Source organism: Periophthalmus magnuspinnatus, chromosome 9 (genome assembly GCF_009829125.3).
Source record: "Periophthalmus magnuspinnatus isolate fPerMag1 chromosome 9, fPerMag1.2.pri, whole genome shotgun sequence".
NCBI classification, from domain to species: Eukaryota; Metazoa; Chordata; class Actinopteri; order Gobiiformes; family Gobiidae; genus Periophthalmus; species Periophthalmus magnuspinnatus.
The window spans coordinates 10,038,769-10,057,408 of NC_047134.1; the positions used below are offsets into that span (position 1 = coordinate 10,038,769).

The following is an 18,640-nucleotide window of genomic DNA, read 5'->3' on the forward strand; positions in this document are numbered from 1 at the left end:
TAGCAAAGACCTTGAGGCTTGGGCGTGGATGATACACGTTTGTTTTCATTCTGTAATTGTTGTGTCTGCGAGCGGAGGCTATCCCCTCCCCGTGGACCTGGTATGCACGGAACTCCAGACCTTGGTTGGAGGTTGTTTTTGTGAGACAAATACAGACTAATAGATTTGGAGCATGGACTTAAAACAATATGAAAATGTGATAAATGTGCCAAACTAACTAACCAATGCCATCGATATAACACGATTTATAATGATACTTTTGGTTGTACTGTATGTTCTGCGCCATTGTTTCCACATGAATATTGTACAAAGTGAAAGTTTGTAGAAACTATTTGTCAGGCATTAAAATGATCCATGGTATGATTCATAAAACTTCACTATTGCATCCACCAGAATTACTCAAACTATCAAACTCATTTTCACCATAGTAAAAGTGTTTTTATGGCTTCCTTGAACAGTGGATTATGTAATTGTGCTTTCATTTCATGTTCTTCCTAATTACTAGACTTCTTACTGTACATATTCAAAAATAATCCCCAGAGAGAAATTGGTCTGAATGTGCGTAACTATAAATAAATTGCCGTGAAAAGTTTTGCCTTTAGACTCATTAATGTCAAAGCTCCTGGCGCCTGATAATGTCGGCAGAAGTGTGCTTAAAACAGGATTTGGGTTAATATTTAAGTTTGGCAGAGCATTATTAGCATAGAGAACACATTAAGAGACTTTAATGGGATGATAAAAAACTCATTGAATCTAACTAGAAGCTTTTAGAAATGCACAGACGAAATAAAACTGCCCATTAGTTTGAGATTTACTAAATCTATTTATGGAAACTGTCAGTTCATCGACCAACAGCATATTTCATTTGTTCATAAGCAAAAAGGTTTAATAATCATTTTTATTACATGTGGCATAATTTAACTCACTGATTATTACATTTCACAACAGATAAATGTTTCACTCATTAAATTATTTATTCACATTCTGTAAAATTCGTATATTTTTGTTGTACAAACTCAAACACATAAACTGTATGAGAAGTATCTCAAGCAGCCAAAGCCGTGACCTTGGGAAGGATCAAGAACTTTAAAACAAAAATGAATCCAAAAATAAAAGCTTTGACACTTTGCACATTTCTGTGAATGTGGTAGATTAAAATTAAATAAATTATCATACATTCCATTTTGTGCAGCAAGTCATCATACTTATATTTATTATACTAAGACTCAATAAATACAGTTTAGATAGACACTAAAACAAACTGTTGTAATTTCATAAAGTCAAACTAACTGAAATAGTGGTGTATTTAGGCTGAAATGGTCTCTGTAGTTTTAAGCCGTCTGCACAGCCGTGTATCTCAGACGCTTCTGCTGCTGAGGAAGGTGCTTTCTCCGGTACCTGCTCCAGAAGAAACATGTTAGAGCACAAGCTGTCAAATAAATGTGATTTTTACTTCAGAATAACCTTGATGTATCAGAAAACTCTTTTTGATTTGAAGCCTTTGGAGAGTCTGTAGCACAGTGAATAATGCTCATGGAAAATGCAAGATGTAAATGAATGCACCTCTGAAACCCCTGAAATGACCACATGACCCTGTAGGTCACAGGTCAAATATAGTGACAAGATCATCTATTTTCCTCATCATGGACATACATATTAACCCTAGTTTTCTTTTGGTGACATAAGATAACGCTGTGATGATAATGTGTCACCTTTAGAGTTATGTTTTATCTTCTTATAATTTAAGAGAATATATAATAACCATTTGCAGAAGAAATAGAGGGCTCCAGTGAGGCCTAAAATCAGCAGAACAACGCAGACGATGATGAGGGCCACCTCTTCCTCCTTCATGGGCTGCACCACCAGCTGTGTGTGCTCACACCGAGTGCCCAGGTAACCCAGCTCACACCTGCAGCAGCAACAAGCCGTCTCACACAAATGTCTCACACAAATGTCTCACACAAATGAAAATACATCTACTGTGTAAATAAAACAGTGCTTACTTGCAGTGATTCTCGTTTAAGTCCACCAAAAAGAGGCACTGGCCATTGTTGAGACAGTAGTTATCAAATGATGAGTCGCAGCTCAGTATGGACCTCTTCTCCACATGGGGGCGCTCTTCTCCTCGCTCTGGGTCATCACCTGGTGAGGACACTGCAGTTAAACCTCCAAACTTACATTATAAAGTGTAACATTGACATGGATCTGTATTACTAGATCAAATTAAACCTTAATATTCAGATTTGTGTGCTCACCTGCAGCAGTGACGTTTCCTGTGGACACTGGGGCCGTGGTGCTTTTGGTCTGTGCAGGGGGCCAGAGCAAAGCAACATCTGTGGAAGAGACATAACTGGACGAATAAGAATCACGTACATTTAAGAACATGGTTTTAGATGTCTAGACTACAGGATTAGCAAGTTTTCTTTTCCATAAATCTAAGCACAGGTGACACCACCTGCAGAGCATTTCTGCTTAATTCACTCGTGCCAGTGCATTTGGGCATCTGCCAGGTCACCAGCAGCACGCAAAATAAAAACAGACGCTTCACATTTAAAGGAGCAAAACATCAGATTTATTTTGTTGTATCAATAAGACATATTTAAGACATTATTATGTAAATGCAGCTTTTGCATTTAAGACAATTGTGATTTATTTTAAACTGTGCATTATTATTTTTGTTATTATTATTATTATTATTATTATTATTTAGTTATTTATTATTATAAAGTAACAGGCTACTACTCCCTCCATTGCCTCTCTCCACCTTCTACAGAGGGTTTTCGGACACTGAAGGGACTGAACGGTGCCCTCTGGAATAAAACAAGCAGTGGAGCGGCTGAGTTAAAAAAGACATTGTGCTTGTACCAGCCTGCAAAGTCTTTTAATGGCACGGTTTCTGCAGACGCCCACATTCCTGCAGCACAGGCAAATGAGGAGCTGGTCAGGACTGGTATAAATCGAGTTATAATCAGGATTATTAAGCAGAATCTGCCTTTAGTGTTTTGGTGGGAGCAGAGGAGCAGACGGGTTGTTGGGTGGGTCTCTTTATGGATGAATGAGAGTGCACCCTGAAACCTGAGTGATGACCAAGTAACTGTTATTCTGTTAATCACAGTGTTAATCATCAACATTACCCCACCATTACAATAGAATCCAACCGTATTTCCTGGGAACTCGTGCCAGATATGACACAAAATAACAACTATGATAATAAAAAGAGCATTTTGATGTGTTAATCTATAAAGGAAGGGCTGTAGTTTATTGTTAGTCTTTTTGGAGAGTGTCCCAGTGATGAAATTCAGACAATTTTACAGCAGTCTATCAAAATGATGCTAAATTGTCCCAGTAAATATCTTGGTGGATGTTCAACTTTTGCACAAAATGTTTAAAATGTACAATAAAAGTGCCGTAATATGAGTTTGTGCACTTATTTGGAAGATTACACTGCATGTTTTGTTGTTTAAATTTATAATCAGCCTTTTTGCAGTCTTTTAAAGAGCTTTTCTATTATATCAGGTTACTCCTTATTGTAATTTTGCACAGAACCCCCACTTCTATTGTCTATAGTTTACACAAGACTGAAGAGCGTATTGTGAAACGTCAGGTCATAATCAGTGCAGTGGAGAGCTTCCATATCAGATGTTAGTGCCAACATCCTGCAACGCCTGAGGGTCTGGGATGAGCTCAGACGTCAACCCATTAGCTCAGGTATGTCGTCTTTATCGCCCACAAAACCTCCACTCGGATCAAATTACTACAAGCCTGTCAAAGAAATGTGATGGGAAAAGACTTTTAAAGGTTGATGACTCTGTAACCGCAGCCCAGGGATTGTAAACAACTGCTTCTACATTACTTAAAAAAAAACAAAAACGAACTAACTAAAAAATAAATTAAAATTAAAATTAAAATTAAAAATTTCAGTATGATGTGCAAAATGTTAATTAAAAAATATATATATAAATAAATAAAGTATAATAAAGTGAGTGCCTATGCCAATCCTTTAGCATAGGCAGAATATTTAAAATCACTGCACATTTTAAGAAAAGTTTACTTACTTTAGGCTCTCAAAAATACAGTAAAGTATTGATTCCTCGTAGACCTAACACATAAATAATACTTACAGATGAATGACAGGAGCAGGGAGAGCTGTGTATTCCTCATAGTCCAGGTGAAAAGAGGCTGGCAGCAGTTTTAACCAAACGTGTCCAGATGTGCGCACTTCTCAGACTGTAATAAAAACGATTAGTTAAGGACCGAGTGCTGAGCTTTTATCTGCGTCAGGGAGTGCAAACCGTGAGGCTCCTCTCTGCTGTGGGTGTGGTGACAGACAAGACTCCTGGGATGCTCTCCGTGCGGGTATCACGGTGGGTGCCCAAGGAAGACACGACCTGGAGGACCGGAACTGAGACAAGCAGGGGCCTGTACGCCTCCCACAGTCACTCATCACCGTGACCTGCACTGCCTCTGCGAATAGACCTTTATTTACTTCTTTCTTTGTGTACAAAAGCCATTAAACAGGCACTTTAACGCCATTGTGCTTTAATAATGCTTTATAATTCGGGTTAGAGTGTTGGTCCCAACCCGAAGGTCGGAGGATCGAGTCCCGCTCGGACCAAGTTCTGTCGTTGTGTCCTTAGGCAAGACACTTCACCCACATTGCCTAGTATGAAAGTGTTGTGTGCGCGAATGATAGGTGGTGGGTGGAGGGGCCGATGGCGCAGATTGGCAGCCTCGCTTCCGTCAGTCTGCCCCCAGGCAGCTGTGGCTACAATAGTAGCTTACCATCACCAAGTGTGGAAATAAACGAATAATGACTATAGTGTAGCGCTTTGAGAGGCTTTGCATTACAAGTGTAAGCCATTATTATTATTAATTAGCCCTAAAAAATAAAACATAACTGTGGGTTTCAGTAATGAGAAATAAGCATAGTTGCCATAGTAACAATAAACATTTCAAAACTAAATATTAATTCATTTAGTATGGCTCAAAATGTTGCTTATAATAGGAGTTTGGCACCGCTGCAGGGTTAAAACAGAAGAAAACATTAGACAAAAGAGCTTTGGACTTGTAGAAAACTTTATTACACACTTATTACAAAAGATAAGTTAATTATTCACAATAAATAGTAAAAAGCAATAAATAACATGACAAACTGTCTACTCAAAAAACGGTTGACTATGACGCATAAAAAGCTTGGCTCTGATGATCACGATGGTGGCGCCGTTGAGGAGGCAGAAGTCATACAGGTGAAGATGTTTTGAGAGGGGATGACTTTACACACCTGCAAACAAAGAAACATCTTAGTGTGTGGGAAAAAATGTTTAATTACCGGTAAATATATCACACCCAAAACTGTCAGCCGGTTTTCTGCATAAACACAACTGACAATAGTGAACGCAGTAATGTTTGAAGCCAGTTTTACCTCTTAAGGAAACAGCAGTACACGATGATGACCAGAGCGAAGATGACCATTAAAACGCCAATAATAATCGCAATGAGCTGCTCTGGACCGCTTGATGTGCGGGACAGGGACGGGGTCAGGCAGCGGTAACCTTCATAAGGAAACTGGCACCTGTGAAATACAACACACGTGAGTCATTTCTGCACACGGACACAGACACAGGAGAGCGTAGTTAGAGTTTTATCGTACTTGCATGACGGCTCATCCCTGTTCTGGTAGTAAAAGCACTGGCCTCCGTTTACACAGAAGTCCACGTTCTCAATTCCACACGGTCTGTGCGACTTCATGCTCATAGGGCTACCTGTCAATAAAAAGGGTAAAGGAATAAATCAATGCTTCAGTATTTTATTTTCACGTGATAATAATAGCAATAATATTGTTGCAAGGGATAAGAAACGGGCTATTTTTAAGTAATAATTGACATTTTTGGTCTGTGCAGGGCTTAAAACTGTAAAATTACATCACAAAAAGGCAGAATTGCTTTATATCTGTTTGTAATCTTTTGGGAATACTACATTTTAATCCCAAATGCAAAGCTATTCATTTATTCTAGAAAGAGAAGTTAGAAACTGCTCAGAAACTCACTGCTGTTGAGTGGGGTGCTCAAGGATGAGTTTGTCACTGCTGGAGATGCTGTAGTCTGGATGGGGTCCGTAGATGCGTCAGTTTGTCCCGTTGTGTAAAACAGAAACAGCACAACCAGAACTGGAAAGACGGCTGGTAAATAAGACAAGAAAATGAAGAATGTTAGTCGTTTGGTAATGCCACAGAGGTAATCCGCATCACAGTAAGTATTTCTCGTAAACAGAACATTACTCTTACCTGTTCTGGAGATTCTTTGACTTGTTCTAAACATTGTGAAGTCTGTTGTGCAGCTCAGAGAGTGTGAGGTTTAACAGGTTTGACAGATCTTATATAGAGCGAGGCAAAAGCTACAGACCAATCAGTGAGAGGCACCATTTATGAGAATAAAAGCATTTCCTTCCGTGTAATTCAAAGCATTTCCCAGTTTCACTTGACAGCGAGCGAGTTCAAACATGTCTGAGCTACAAATGGCAGGTGATCTTCTTCATCAGAATCTGAAATGTGACTCGGAGAAACTAAAACGCACGTACTGTTTTGTTAAAGATCGCATCAGTGTGAGTTTGCCGTCTTTGAACGACAAGAAGTTTAGTTAAGAGGTTTGTCGAGCGACTTCTCAAACTAAACGTGCTCCATGAAACTTTTTTTCCATTTCCTTGTCACCGGGAAGAGCAGGAGACGCTGGTATGTTCCACAGTATGGCATTAAACGTGTCCATTTCAATAGAGACAAGCGGAAAATGCCGAGAAATGACACCAGCAAATCATAGGATGGTCAAAATCACAGGAAAAAAAGCTCTTTTTCAACTACCGGTACATAAATAAATGCTAGATATATGTTTAATGCTATACTGTGGAAAATTCCAGACACCTCCATGATACCCACCCAACATAAAAGTTACATAGTACAGCTTTAACTTTAGAAGCAGAGGTTAGTAAAGGGTAAACAAAGTAAATGTTGGCACAGCTTTTATTCCATTGATAACTTCCAGTGAATCTGGAATGTCCAGAACAAAACAACCTCTGTAGAAAAAATATTAATTTGATTTGGTAAAAATGTAACCTCTGAATAAATAACTGAAATAAATAAATAAATAATGTACAATAATATCAAGTATGTTTTCCAGCAGATGAGTTGAGGCAATAAGTAATGTCAATATGTGTACATGCAATTTAAATAAATGTTTGTAAAATGGGTATTTGTATGTGTGTTTAGAGTATTTGTATATGTAAATAGTGTTTGTATGTATAAAGTTTCACGTCAGTGTTGATTCATTGATAAATATGTTGTATCTAGTGTGTTAGTGCGTTCCGAGCAGCTCTGACAGTGTTCTTCATCAACATGGCGACGGTCATTGGACCCACGCCTCCAGGGACAGGAGTCACAAAACCTGCTTTCTGCTTCACTCCTGCAACACGTCAAACAAAGAGGAGCTTTTCTTCTGTCACTTCTTCAGAAACGAAAAGCAAATACACAAAAATGTGGGTTGTTAACATACTTTCAAAATCTACGTCTCCGATGAGTCGGAGTTTTCCTGTCTTGGGGTCATGAATACGGTTGATTCCCACATCGATGACGGCAGCACCTTCCTTCACCATGTCAGCGGTGATCAGCCCCGGGACACCTGCACGGACACAAAATAACGTCTCAACAGTGACTATTATAGTGTCTATTATTCCCAACATTCCCAACCAGGGGGTCAAAAGAGGTCAAAATTAGATTTTGTGAATTTTAATAAAGGGCTGGTATGTTAATTGCTAATATATATAAAGTATTTTATAATCATTACTGTTCTGTAATATTTATTAGAAAATAATTCAATTTTCTCCTACAGGATAATAGCATTATAGTGCATATAATACAACTACAACACATTTATCAAATGACAGTGATGAGGTTAATGTGTAAAAGGAGCATTACATGTGGGCTGACCTTTTGAAGCAGGAGTGACTGGACAAAAATATTAAATTGATCAATTAACCAATTAATCTTGACATTGCTACACAAATAAAACTAAATAAGTAAACTGGAATCACCAAACCAACTTCCATACGGAGCACTATTGGAAAAAAACATTTAATTTTATCTAAAGCAAAAACTCCAGTGTTCTGGAAGTTTAGAGTTTTACACTGAAGACAAACATGTCCAAAATGACAGCGTGTTTTAACAGTGCTCTGCCATCACCTGCAGCTGCGATGATGATGTCAGCCAGGTTGGCCAGCTCCTTCAGGTGTTCTCTCGGAGTACACCTGTGAGTGATGGTCACAGTGGCATCGCCTGAAGACAAAACATTTCATTAAACTGACATTTGTATCAGTTTGGTCCTAGTTTGACACAGTTTAGTCCTGGTGCAGACTCGGTTTGGTCCTGTTCTACAGTCAGTTTACTCCTGGTCTAGTTGAAGTTATTTGTTCTAGTTTAGTGCTAATTTTGATGAACATGGCCTTATGTGTAGCTGACATTATAAAAAAAAATATTTTTTCATACTAAAAGAAAAATTCTACAGCAAAACCAGGTCCTAGTAAACCACAAGATCACAACACATGATCTTTAAAGTGTCTTTCAGTTTAAGTGTAGTGTACAGTGTAAAAGTGTCCACCGTTTAAGAACACTATGTGTCACCTTTTACTGTATTTAAAAGTCTGTCACATTGTTGAGTGATGGTGGCTGCGCGTCACACACGATTGCTTCATGAAGCTGCATAGTTCTTCCACTGACCCTCCTTCTTCCTTTCCCCTTATTTGGGCAGTATCCCACTTCCTGCAGATCTCTGTGCTCTGTGTTTATTTTTCTTTTGGTACAATTTCATCAGGATCTATTCTACAATGAAATGGACAAGATGGATGGATATTTTATGATTGCAACCAACGATTATGAAATCAAAAAGTCCTGGTGGTGCAATTTCGTAAACTTGTATGCAATACTTGGCATCGCTTTCCCTGTAAATGTATCAGAAAGATTAAGACAGCCTCACCCCCCGGGCGCTCATGGTAACGATCTGTGTGCAGCAACATCGCGATTGGCATTCCAACATTCTTAGAGCGGCCAGCAACCAGCACATTCTTGCCCACTGTTTCAATTCCTGAGGTAAAGATCAAATATGTGTTAACTCTGTCCTATGTACATGGGCTGTGGGAAGTAACGAAGAGGAAAGTAAAGTCATACTGTTAGTTTTGATAGTAAAAATATAATTCAGTTCAATGTAAAAGTGTATACATGTGCTGTTAAATATGTATACAAGCAAATGCATGATTAAATTTGATTCAAAAAAGTACTGTTAAAATGGTTTATGGATCAAAAATAATCAAATACAACACTGACCCTGAGGCTGTGAAACTTTCAACATAAATGATTTTGAAAGCCTGTAATTACTCTCAGAATCAAATCAGAGTTTGAAAATGGAAACTGACAGGTCTCTTCACACTGCACGACACCTTCCATTTACTTAACACCCCCTACTGGACAAATATGCATGTTACAGCAGCAAGATCATATGAAGTAACTTTTTTATGAAGTTTTCCCACCTGCTCGTTTGATAATCTCCCACACGGCTGCAGGTGTGGCCGGAATCATGGATCTCTGGTCCAGGCACAACTTCCCAATGTTCACAATATGGAAACCATCCACGTCTTTCTCTGGAGCGATGGCGTTACACACAGCTCGCTCGTTGATGTGCTCTACCGAGAATTAAGACACATAATAGGCAGAGTTAAGAGTTAAGAATGAGGATTGATGCACAAATCATAAAGTCTTTAATAGAATGGTGAGACGCTGCATTCTGGAAAATGGTTAAAACTCTGGACTCTCATAAATAAAAGATATTAATTCATTTTTATTGACCACAGCCAGCAACCAGGTCTAACTTTCATTGTTATTACTTTATAAGATGAATTTCAAAGTAATTAACTACTAATTATGGCAGGATATAGCTTTATTTCTATTAATTTTTAAGACTATTGATTAAGGGAATGAAACACCAGTATCTACTTTTTCCAGGATCAATAATGACGACTTTAAACAACTTTCTATAGACTCACCACATGTAATATTTTATATATGATGATCTTTTTACCAACACCAGAGATTTAAATTCAAAGAACAAACAGAGAGGCCAATATTCAGTCCTTAAAACATGAATAATAACATAAACTTCATGTAACTAACAGCAGTAAACAGTGTTATTATTCACTCACTCATGCATCTCTCACATCTACAGGATAATAACATATTTAAAGACAGTTTGAGTAACATTTAAGTGCAAATGTGTTTACCAGGAAGAGGCAGTTGTACCAAGAGGCCACTAACTCTCCAGTCTCGGTTCATTTTGTCGATCAGCTCCAGCAGCTCCTCTTGAGACACCGAACTCGGCCGAACAACCGTGTCACTTGAGATTCCTGATGATAGAATCTTTATTAATTTGTTTACCCTTGACAAAGCATCATAACATGTTATTTTAATATTGTCTGACCGAGAATGTTGGCAGCCCGGGTTTTATTTCGGACGTAGGTGTGACTGGCTGGATCATCTCCCACTATGACCACAGCTAAGTGCGGCCTCATGTTGCCCTGGGACACCATCTCCTCCACGTCCCGCTGGATTTCTCTGTGGATCTGTCGAGCCAACACTGTCCCAGAAATCACCACCGCTTCATGTCTACAAAATGCAAAAGAAGAAACAACCAAATGTGAAAACAAAATTACAATTACTGAATGATGAGTTAAATAAAGCTCTGCCCACAGCTCAAGTCCTGCAGCAGAACGCAGGACATACACATCATGTTAATGTTAATGTTCTGTGACATGGTCTAAGCAGCGCGTGGACGAGTGACCGAGCCCAGAACACAGGGCAGAGAAACACGCGCCTCTTTTGGATGTGGAGCTGTCAATCACCCATCATCCTCCTCCAGCACGTGACGTTACGCACGGATCCACCGGGCTGACAGCGGATCAGCCCGTCTCAGAGCAGGATGAGGACGTATAAAGTGTCTTTTGCTGTTACCTGGTCGCAGCCTGATGCACGCGTCTCCACGGACACTCACACTTTCTCTGTACGCGCAGAGTGGCCCTGCAGCGGTGATGCTGTGAATACAACGGGCTGCACATTCTGAAGGAGGAGCGAAGCGGTGTTACACAGACCGCCATGTTTGAGAGGAAGTACACGCGCTACTGTGGACGTACACGCACGCACAAAGAGGGAGGGAGGGCATCAGGGAGAGACGGACACGCGAGGGGAGGGGGACACGCGAGGGGAGGGCATCCGGGAGAGACACGCGCCCTCTGCTCCACTCTGTCTCTGGGACAAGTAGGATGGATTATTATGACATAAAGTCAAATCCAGGCCATAGAGCCTAGCTGGAGTCTTAACCAGACTCGTCTGTGTGACGCCACAGAGCCCAGTGACGCGCTGCTGATCACTGCCACCAGGGGGCAGCACCCGATTGTATAATGTGCTCATTATGTGATTAAACAGTTAATGGGTTTGAGTGACTGCACAGACAAAAATGGATAGGCCTTTTAAACTGATATGACAATGACCCCAGAGGCCCTTTTGTTATGACATGTGTCAGATTTAAAGAGTAAACTCATCATCAGACCAGGAAAAGCCAGGATGTACATAGAGTACATACAACAACAACAATAAGATTAAAGTAAGACTAAAATACACTGCAATATTCACTTACTATAAGATAAGACATTATTTGTCCCACAGTGGGACATCAATGGAAATATAAAATTAAAAAATGAGATTCCTTCATAGAATAAAAACTGAAACATACAATTCAGTCCAATCTAACAAGAACAGTATAATAAATACAGTGAATACAGCAGCAATTCAGATAATAAAATAACACTCTGCAAGAAGAGTAAAAATAAGGTATAGATTGTGCCTATTGTCAGTGAAAATAATTCAACTTGCTGCTTGATTTTTTGCAGTTTATAAGAACTTAAAGTAAGTAAAGAATAATAACTTAATTTAATAACATCCAGCACAAGGCCGCACGATAATGAGCTGAGTTTGACAAATCCAGAGTAAAGGTTAGTCTGAAATACAGTGAATTTTAAAATGTGGTAAACACCGCACCCACAAGGCCTGTCTGAACGTGACACTCACATAAAAGCATTAATGACAAAAAGAATCATGTACTTGATTAAGGAGATCCAAACAGTGGCCAAACCCTTGACATATTGTGCAACTGAACTGTTTGTCTTGGGAGAGATCAGCCTGGTGAGAAAAAAAGGTCTCCAGTCCCTTCCCCAGCTGCACCTGCCTTAAAACCACATAATTGTCTTATTGTTTTATTGTTTTAATGTGGTGAAGGAGTTTACAGTGAAAGAAAGGAAGATGTCAACCAAATGCAACACGAGGAAACCCAGGAAAGGCTGGAGGAACCGGATCAATTTCCTGAAACTGTGATGAAGCTGTGATATTTGTTGCTTATCTGTGAGGCAGCAGACTGTACAGCAGAGGACAGAGACGGTCAAGTGTTTAGTGTTTGAGATGTAAAAGAAAATCACAACAATCAAACAGTGATTCTCAAGCCAGGAGTAAAAAAGTGATTCTAAAGCCAGGTGTGTGAGAGACTGTTCAAACGCACAACAAAAGACTCCACCTGACTCTGGACTAAAACAAGACTAAAACAAGACTAAAACAAGACTAAAACAAGACTAAAACAAGACTACAAGACTAAAACAAGACTAAAACAAGACTACAAGACTAAAACAAGACTAAAACAAGACTAAAACAAGACTACAAAACTAAAACAAGACTAAAACAAGACTAAAACAAGACTACAAGACTAAAACAAGACTAAAACAAGACTAAAACAAGACTACAAGACTAAAACAAGACTAAAACAAGACTACAAAACTAAAACAAGACTAAAACAAGACTAAAACAAGACTACAAGACTAAAACAAGACTAAAACAAGACTAAAACAAGACTAAAACAAGACTAAAACAAGACTAAAACAAGACTACAAGACTAAAACAAGACTACAAGACTAAAACAAGACTAAAACAAGACTAAAACAAGACTACAAGACTAAAATAAGACTAAAACAAGACTAAAACAAGACTACAAAACTAAAACAAGACTAAAACAAGACTAAAACAAGACTAAAACAAGACTACAAGACTAAAACAAGACTAAAACAAGACTACAAAACTAAAACAAGACTAAAACAAGACTACAAGACTAAAACAAGACTAAAACAAGACTAAAACAAGAATAAAACAAGACTACAAGACTAAAACAAGACTAAAACAAGACTAAAACAAGACTACAAGACTAAAACAAGACTAAAACAAGACTAAAACAAGACTAAAACAAGACTAAAACAAGGCTAAAACAAGAGTAAAACAAGACTAAAACAAGGCTAAAACAAGACTAAAACAAGACTAAAACAAGACTAAAACAAGACTAAAACAAGACTACAAGACTAAAACAAGACTAAAACAAGACTACAAGTGTTAACGCCCCCTAGTGTTGGGCCAAATATGTGCTTCTGTTGGTTTATTTAAAACAGTTCAAAGAAATGAGAAGATAAACGTGGTTCCACCCAACAACTGCCTCATGTCAAGTCCAAACACAACAGAGACACAGTGTTTTATAGTAAAGGATATGAACTTACACACAGAGAACAGACTGTGGGACTAACTCTTAGACTGTAGGCCTAACACACAGACTGTAGGACTAACTCTCAGACTGTAGGCCTAACACACAGACTGTAGGACTAACTCTCAGACTGTAGGCCTAACTCAGACTGTAAAATTAACTCTCAGACTGTATGACTAACTCTCGGACTGTAGGACTAACTCTAAGACTGTAGGACTAACTCTCAGACTGTAGGCCTAACACACAGACTGTAGGACTAACTCTCAGACTGTAGGTCTAACTCAGACTGTAGGCCTAACTCTCAGACTGTAGGCCTAACACACAGACTGTAGGACTTACTCTCAGACTGTAGGCCTAACTCAGACTGTAGACCTAACTCAGACTGTAGGCCTAACACACAGACTGTAGGCCTAACTCTGACTGTAGGCCTAACTCTCAGACTGTAGGACTAACCCAGACTGTAGGACTAACTCTAAGACTGTAGGCCTAACACACATACTGTAGGACTAACTCAGACTGTAGGCCTAACTCTAAGACTGTAGGCCTAACACACAGACTGTAGGACTAACTCAGACTGTAGGCCTAACACACAGACTGTAGACCTAACGCTCAGACTGTAGACCTAAGTCAGACTGTAGACCTAACTCTCAGACTGTAGGACTAACTCTCAGACTGTAGGCCTAACACACAGACTGTAGACCTAACTCTCAGACTGTAGACCTAACTCAGACTGTAGGCCTAACTCTCAGACTGTAGACCTAACTCTCAGACTGTAGGCCTAATTCAGCCTTTGCTCCTGCTCCAAACACAGACACATATATGTCGTAGGCCTTACATGTTGTACTGATGTGAGTTTGAGTCTCATGCAGCTCCTCCACCTCCTCCACCTCCTGTTGACTGTGAGTTTGAGTCTCATGAAGCTCCTCCACCTCCTCCACCTCCTCCACCTCCTCCACCTCCTGTTGACTCTTTTCTAGTTACGTAACACGTTTATGCTTTGCGCACGTGGCCAGACTTCTACACGGCAAAAGGCTTTGGATTTCACTGTCCATTTCACTGGTCATGTCACTGTCCATTTCACTGTCCAATTCAGTGTCCTTTTCTCTGTCCATTTCTCTGTCCATTTCACTGGTCATCTGTGACATGTCCTTTCAGACGGTGTCGCTTAAATAAAGTGAAATGACCTGATAAACGCGCACATCCGCGCGACACTTTACATAGAAACAAACTCATTCACAAAAAACACAAAAAGAAACACAACAGTGACACAAGTGACACAAGTGACACAGGTGTGGACTGGACTTTAGACTGTACAAATATATATATATATATATTATATATATATATATATATATATATATATATATATATATATATATATATATATATATATATATATATATATATATATATATATATATATACACACACACAGAAATATACAGAGGTGTGACCTATAGACTATAGAAATATATACATGAAATGTACAGAACTGTGGCTTATAGACACAGTCCTGATGCAGAGGCTGTGGAACTTTTAAAAGACCAGAACTTTTTACTGGATGATTATCATGTAGGCCTGTTCTTATCATGTAGGTCTTTTCTTCTCATGTAGGCCTGTTCTTATCATGTAGGTCTGTTCTCATTGCGTAGGTCTTTTCTTCTCATGTAGGTCTGTTCTCATTATGTAAGTCTGTTCTTATTGTGTAGGTCTTTTGTTCTCATGTAGGCCTGTTCTTATTATGTAGGTCTGTTCTTCTCATGTAGGACTGTTCTTATTGTGTAGGTCTTTTCTTCTCATGTAGGCCTGTTCTTATCATGTAGGTCTGTTCTTCTCATGTAGGACTGTTCTTATTGTGTAGGTCTTTTCTTCTCATGTAGGTCTGTTCTCATTATGTAAGTCTGTTCTTATTGTGTAGGTCTTTTCTTCTCATGTAGGTCTTTTCTTCTCATGTAGGCCTGTTCTTATCGTGTAGGCCTGTTTTAAATGGCCTACCTGTGGAAACTGTATTAAAGGAGTCCTGCTCTATCTGAAGTTGTCACTTCTTAATTTCTTTATTTTGTTTGTTTGACTGAACCTAGATCCCAAAATAGACCAGTAAAGTTTTTTTTTGTTTTGTTTTTTTTTCAAACTTACGCTCTTTTGTTTACTATAAGCCAATAAAATGACAGATTTGAACATGTTTATGAGCAACACCCCAAGAGCGCATTAAATTGTTCATTCATTAATTAATGTTTTCTCTTGTTCTAAGTGGTGCCATTCTGCGCTCAAAGGCTCCTCTCCCCCTCCTCCTCCTCCCCTTCCTCCTCCACCTCCTCTCCTCCTCTCCCCCTCTCCTCCTCCTCCTCCTGAAGCTGTCATCCACTCCTTCGTCCAGACACGGCTCAATCCCCGGGCGCCCGGATGAGCGCAGCGGCAGCAGGCGGCGACATTCACGACATTATGGTCGCGTAAACCGAGCGAGTCGAGCACAAACCATCCCACGGTGCGAAGGACGCGGTGAGACACTGCTGGAATCTGAGACATTTTCGACGCAGCCCACAGAGCGGTTCTGGGAAAATCCAGACAGGAGATAAAGGCGTGGAGACGGCACGACGCGACGCTCCGCGGTGTCCTATTTCGTAGGTAAGTGCGTTTTAGCGTAAAAACGCTGCGAGTGTGATTTTACTGTAGATCACAGTCTTGTTTAGCCTCGGTGCTAGTGATTCTGTGGAGGTGGAGGGGCCTGGTGAGTACACAATGTCAAAAAGCCTGTTAAGTTCCGCAGCTCGTGGCGCGGCGCATGGCGCGCTGCTCCGGGGGCTGCTGCCGCTGTGGACTCCAAATACAACATTTAATATGGAATATTATCGTTAGTTTGAGTCAGATCGGTTTGTTAGTGGTCGCAATAAAATGTGAATGGGGCTGCACGTGTCTGCGTCCACATCCCGACCCCGACATGGTCGCGTGCCAAACGCTCACATTGAGCTCAGGGGCCACGAGGAGGACCGAGCCCCGTCTGAACCTCTGTGGCACACTGTATCACGCACTGATGCACGTCACATTTCCTTTAATTGCTTGTCTGTTAATCACGCGAGTTTATTTCACTGTTGAGCTGCTCGGACCAAACGACGAGGCGGGTCATAAGCGCGCATGCGCAGTGTGTTCACTGACTGAAAACAGAACACTATGTGTTAGACCATCCAGTGTCCCAACAAGAGAAAGAGTTATATCATTTATCAGGTACTACTATAACTATACCACTAAACACTTTTAATATTTGTGCTCATAATCTGTAAAACATTTGTAAAAAAAAAAAAAAAAAAGCCACAAAGCTCTATGGAAAAGGACAGATCTGAAACTCTGTTTAAATAAGACCACAAATACACAACTAACATGTCACAGACGCCCACTTCATTCTTGCATTCTTTTGTCTCCATATATCAGTTAATAATTCATTTTAAAGCTGGAAATGACCCGTAGGTCTTTGATTTTACGCACAGACCTATAAAGTCGGAGACCCAAACAGAGCAGATTTATCTCGTCTAGTCATAAAGATTACAGATGGGAAGACTCCACGATAAGATATGCATATTAATGTTCCTGCTTTTTATAGGCCAACCTGACTCCAGCCGTATGTTGTATCTGATCTGTCCATTTTGATGAGATGTGTTTTGTTGAGCTTGGCCACTTGTACCATAAGCTACATTTAAGTTGTGTGCTGTTGCTGAAATTGTTTTTCAGTGTTTTGGTCTTTCAGGAAAGAAACACTGTCCTTATGGTGGTGTCTTAAACAAATACACTTTTCTGTTTTGTCTAATTCAGGTATAATTAGACGCTGTGTTAGATTGCATAAGGGTCCGCACTTTGCCTTTCTGCTTTAGTGTAATTCGTCTTAGAAAAAACACAGTTCAGGAAGAGTGATTCACAACAAATTAGCAGTCTGGTGTTTACAAAGCAGTCTAGTGCAGTCATATAGTCTGCCATTTATAAGAACCCATAAATCCAAATGGTTCATAACAAACAAAGAACACTGCTTTGTTTAAAGAGTGGTTAAGGGCGGCAGCTGTAGCCTTGTGGCTTTTTCTGTCTGTAGTTTGGGCAGCATTGGGAAAAAATCTCAATGTTTGTATCTGTCTAGAACAAAATTGTGACTGGACTCTAAAATTAACCAAAAAAGGGAAGAAATGCAGCTTTATATCCTTGTTTGGGGGGATTACACCGGTAGTTTTTTGTGTCTTTTTGAGATATTCAGATTTTTCATATCTCCAAAACAACAGTGGCCATATTATGCATTTTTTTATACATCTCCCACCTCAACGTTACACCTGAAAATACGAGGGCAGAGAAGCTGTAGTCAGCCGTATGAACTGTGTACATTGATTGTGTAATGTTGTCATGTTCAACAGTATCCTGGGAGCGCAGCATTGGGCCTGTTTTCACACGGTTGTACTCTCTGCCGCTCACGTGGACCAACAGTCAACTATTCCGACTGGAGCCTTTGACTTTCCCTTTTGTCTGTTGTGACGAGGCCCACAAGTCAGATCATGCTCCGACTAAAACATATTGTATATTTGAAATAACTACACGCCATTAAGTGTTTCAGGAACTAATTAGAGGAAATGGCCGATTTTATGTTTTGTTATTTATCCAAAGCCTGCACTGCACTGTCCAGATTAAACAAAAAACTGAGTAAAAGCTAATGTTACTTTAGTCGTTTGTTTAGTTTTAACATCCAGTAATGCACAAGATTAAGTAAAATCAACAATAGCCTCTTTTCGTGAATGATTGCTGTAAAAATCAATGAAATCCATATGTTGATATTATGTAATTTATGATATTTCCAGTTGTGAGCGCTGTCCAAGTAAGTAATGTATATGGAAATTGCATGGGAGGCTTGAGTTGGACTTTCCATACTGGTTTGAGCTCTGCGTTGGCGGCCCCTCTGCCACTGGGCGTGTCCTTAAAATGTTTGTGGGCGGGAGGGGCCAGTGTCACAGTCA

The 18,640-nt window shown here is 39.7% G+C and overlaps 4 protein-coding genes across 4 annotated transcripts in view; 1 reads left to right on the top strand and 3 right to left on the bottom strand.

The window, feature by feature from the left end:
- Window positions 1-1,278: 1,278 nt before the first annotated feature.
- Window positions 1,279-4,341, bottom strand: LOC117376056 (proepiregulin-like). The gene is made up of 5 exons (XM_055224188.1): window positions 4,122-4,341; window positions 2,256-2,333; window positions 2,004-2,142; window positions 1,763-1,909; window positions 1,279-1,398 (listed from the first exon to the last, which is right to left on the bottom strand). Exons 1-5 carry the CDS (start codon window positions 4,159-4,161, stop codon window positions 1,332-1,334), a joined length of 471 nt encoding a protein of 156 aa, XP_055080163.1. The 5' UTR covers window positions 4,162-4,341; the 3' UTR covers window positions 1,279-1,331.
- A 717-nt stretch (window positions 4,342-5,058) lies between these two features.
- Window positions 5,059-6,493, bottom strand: LOC117376057 (pro-neuregulin-4, membrane-bound isoform-like). The gene is made up of 5 exons (XM_055223991.1): window positions 6,284-6,493; window positions 6,047-6,178; window positions 5,651-5,762; window positions 5,423-5,572; window positions 5,059-5,281 (listed from the first exon to the last, which is right to left on the bottom strand). The coding sequence occupies exons 1-5, from the start codon at window positions 6,315-6,317 to the stop codon at window positions 5,239-5,241; spliced, it is 471 nt and encodes a 156-aa protein (XP_055079966.1). The 5' UTR covers window positions 6,318-6,493; the 3' UTR covers window positions 5,059-5,238.
- Window positions 6,494-6,988: 495 nt separating this feature from the next.
- LOC117376812 (bifunctional methylenetetrahydrofolate dehydrogenase/cyclohydrolase 2, mitochondrial-like) lies at window positions 6,989-11,204 on the bottom strand. The gene is made up of 8 exons (XM_033973356.2): window positions 11,042-11,204; window positions 10,512-10,696; window positions 10,315-10,437; window positions 9,568-9,720; window positions 9,018-9,125; window positions 8,228-8,320; window positions 7,542-7,667; window positions 6,989-7,451 (listed from the first exon to the last, which is right to left on the bottom strand). Exons 1-8 carry the CDS (start codon window positions 11,182-11,184, stop codon window positions 7,336-7,338), a joined length of 1,047 nt encoding a protein of 348 aa, XP_033829247.1. The 5' UTR covers window positions 11,185-11,204; the 3' UTR covers window positions 6,989-7,335.
- Window positions 11,205-16,006: 4,802 nt separating this feature from the next.
- slc20a2 (solute carrier family 20 member 2) overlaps window positions 16,007-18,640 on the top strand; it is a 28,516-nt gene continuing 25,882 nt past the window's right edge. The window contains 1 exon segment of the mRNA XM_055223992.1: window positions 16,007-16,283. The gene's annotated coding sequence lies outside the window, so the exon portion shown is untranslated.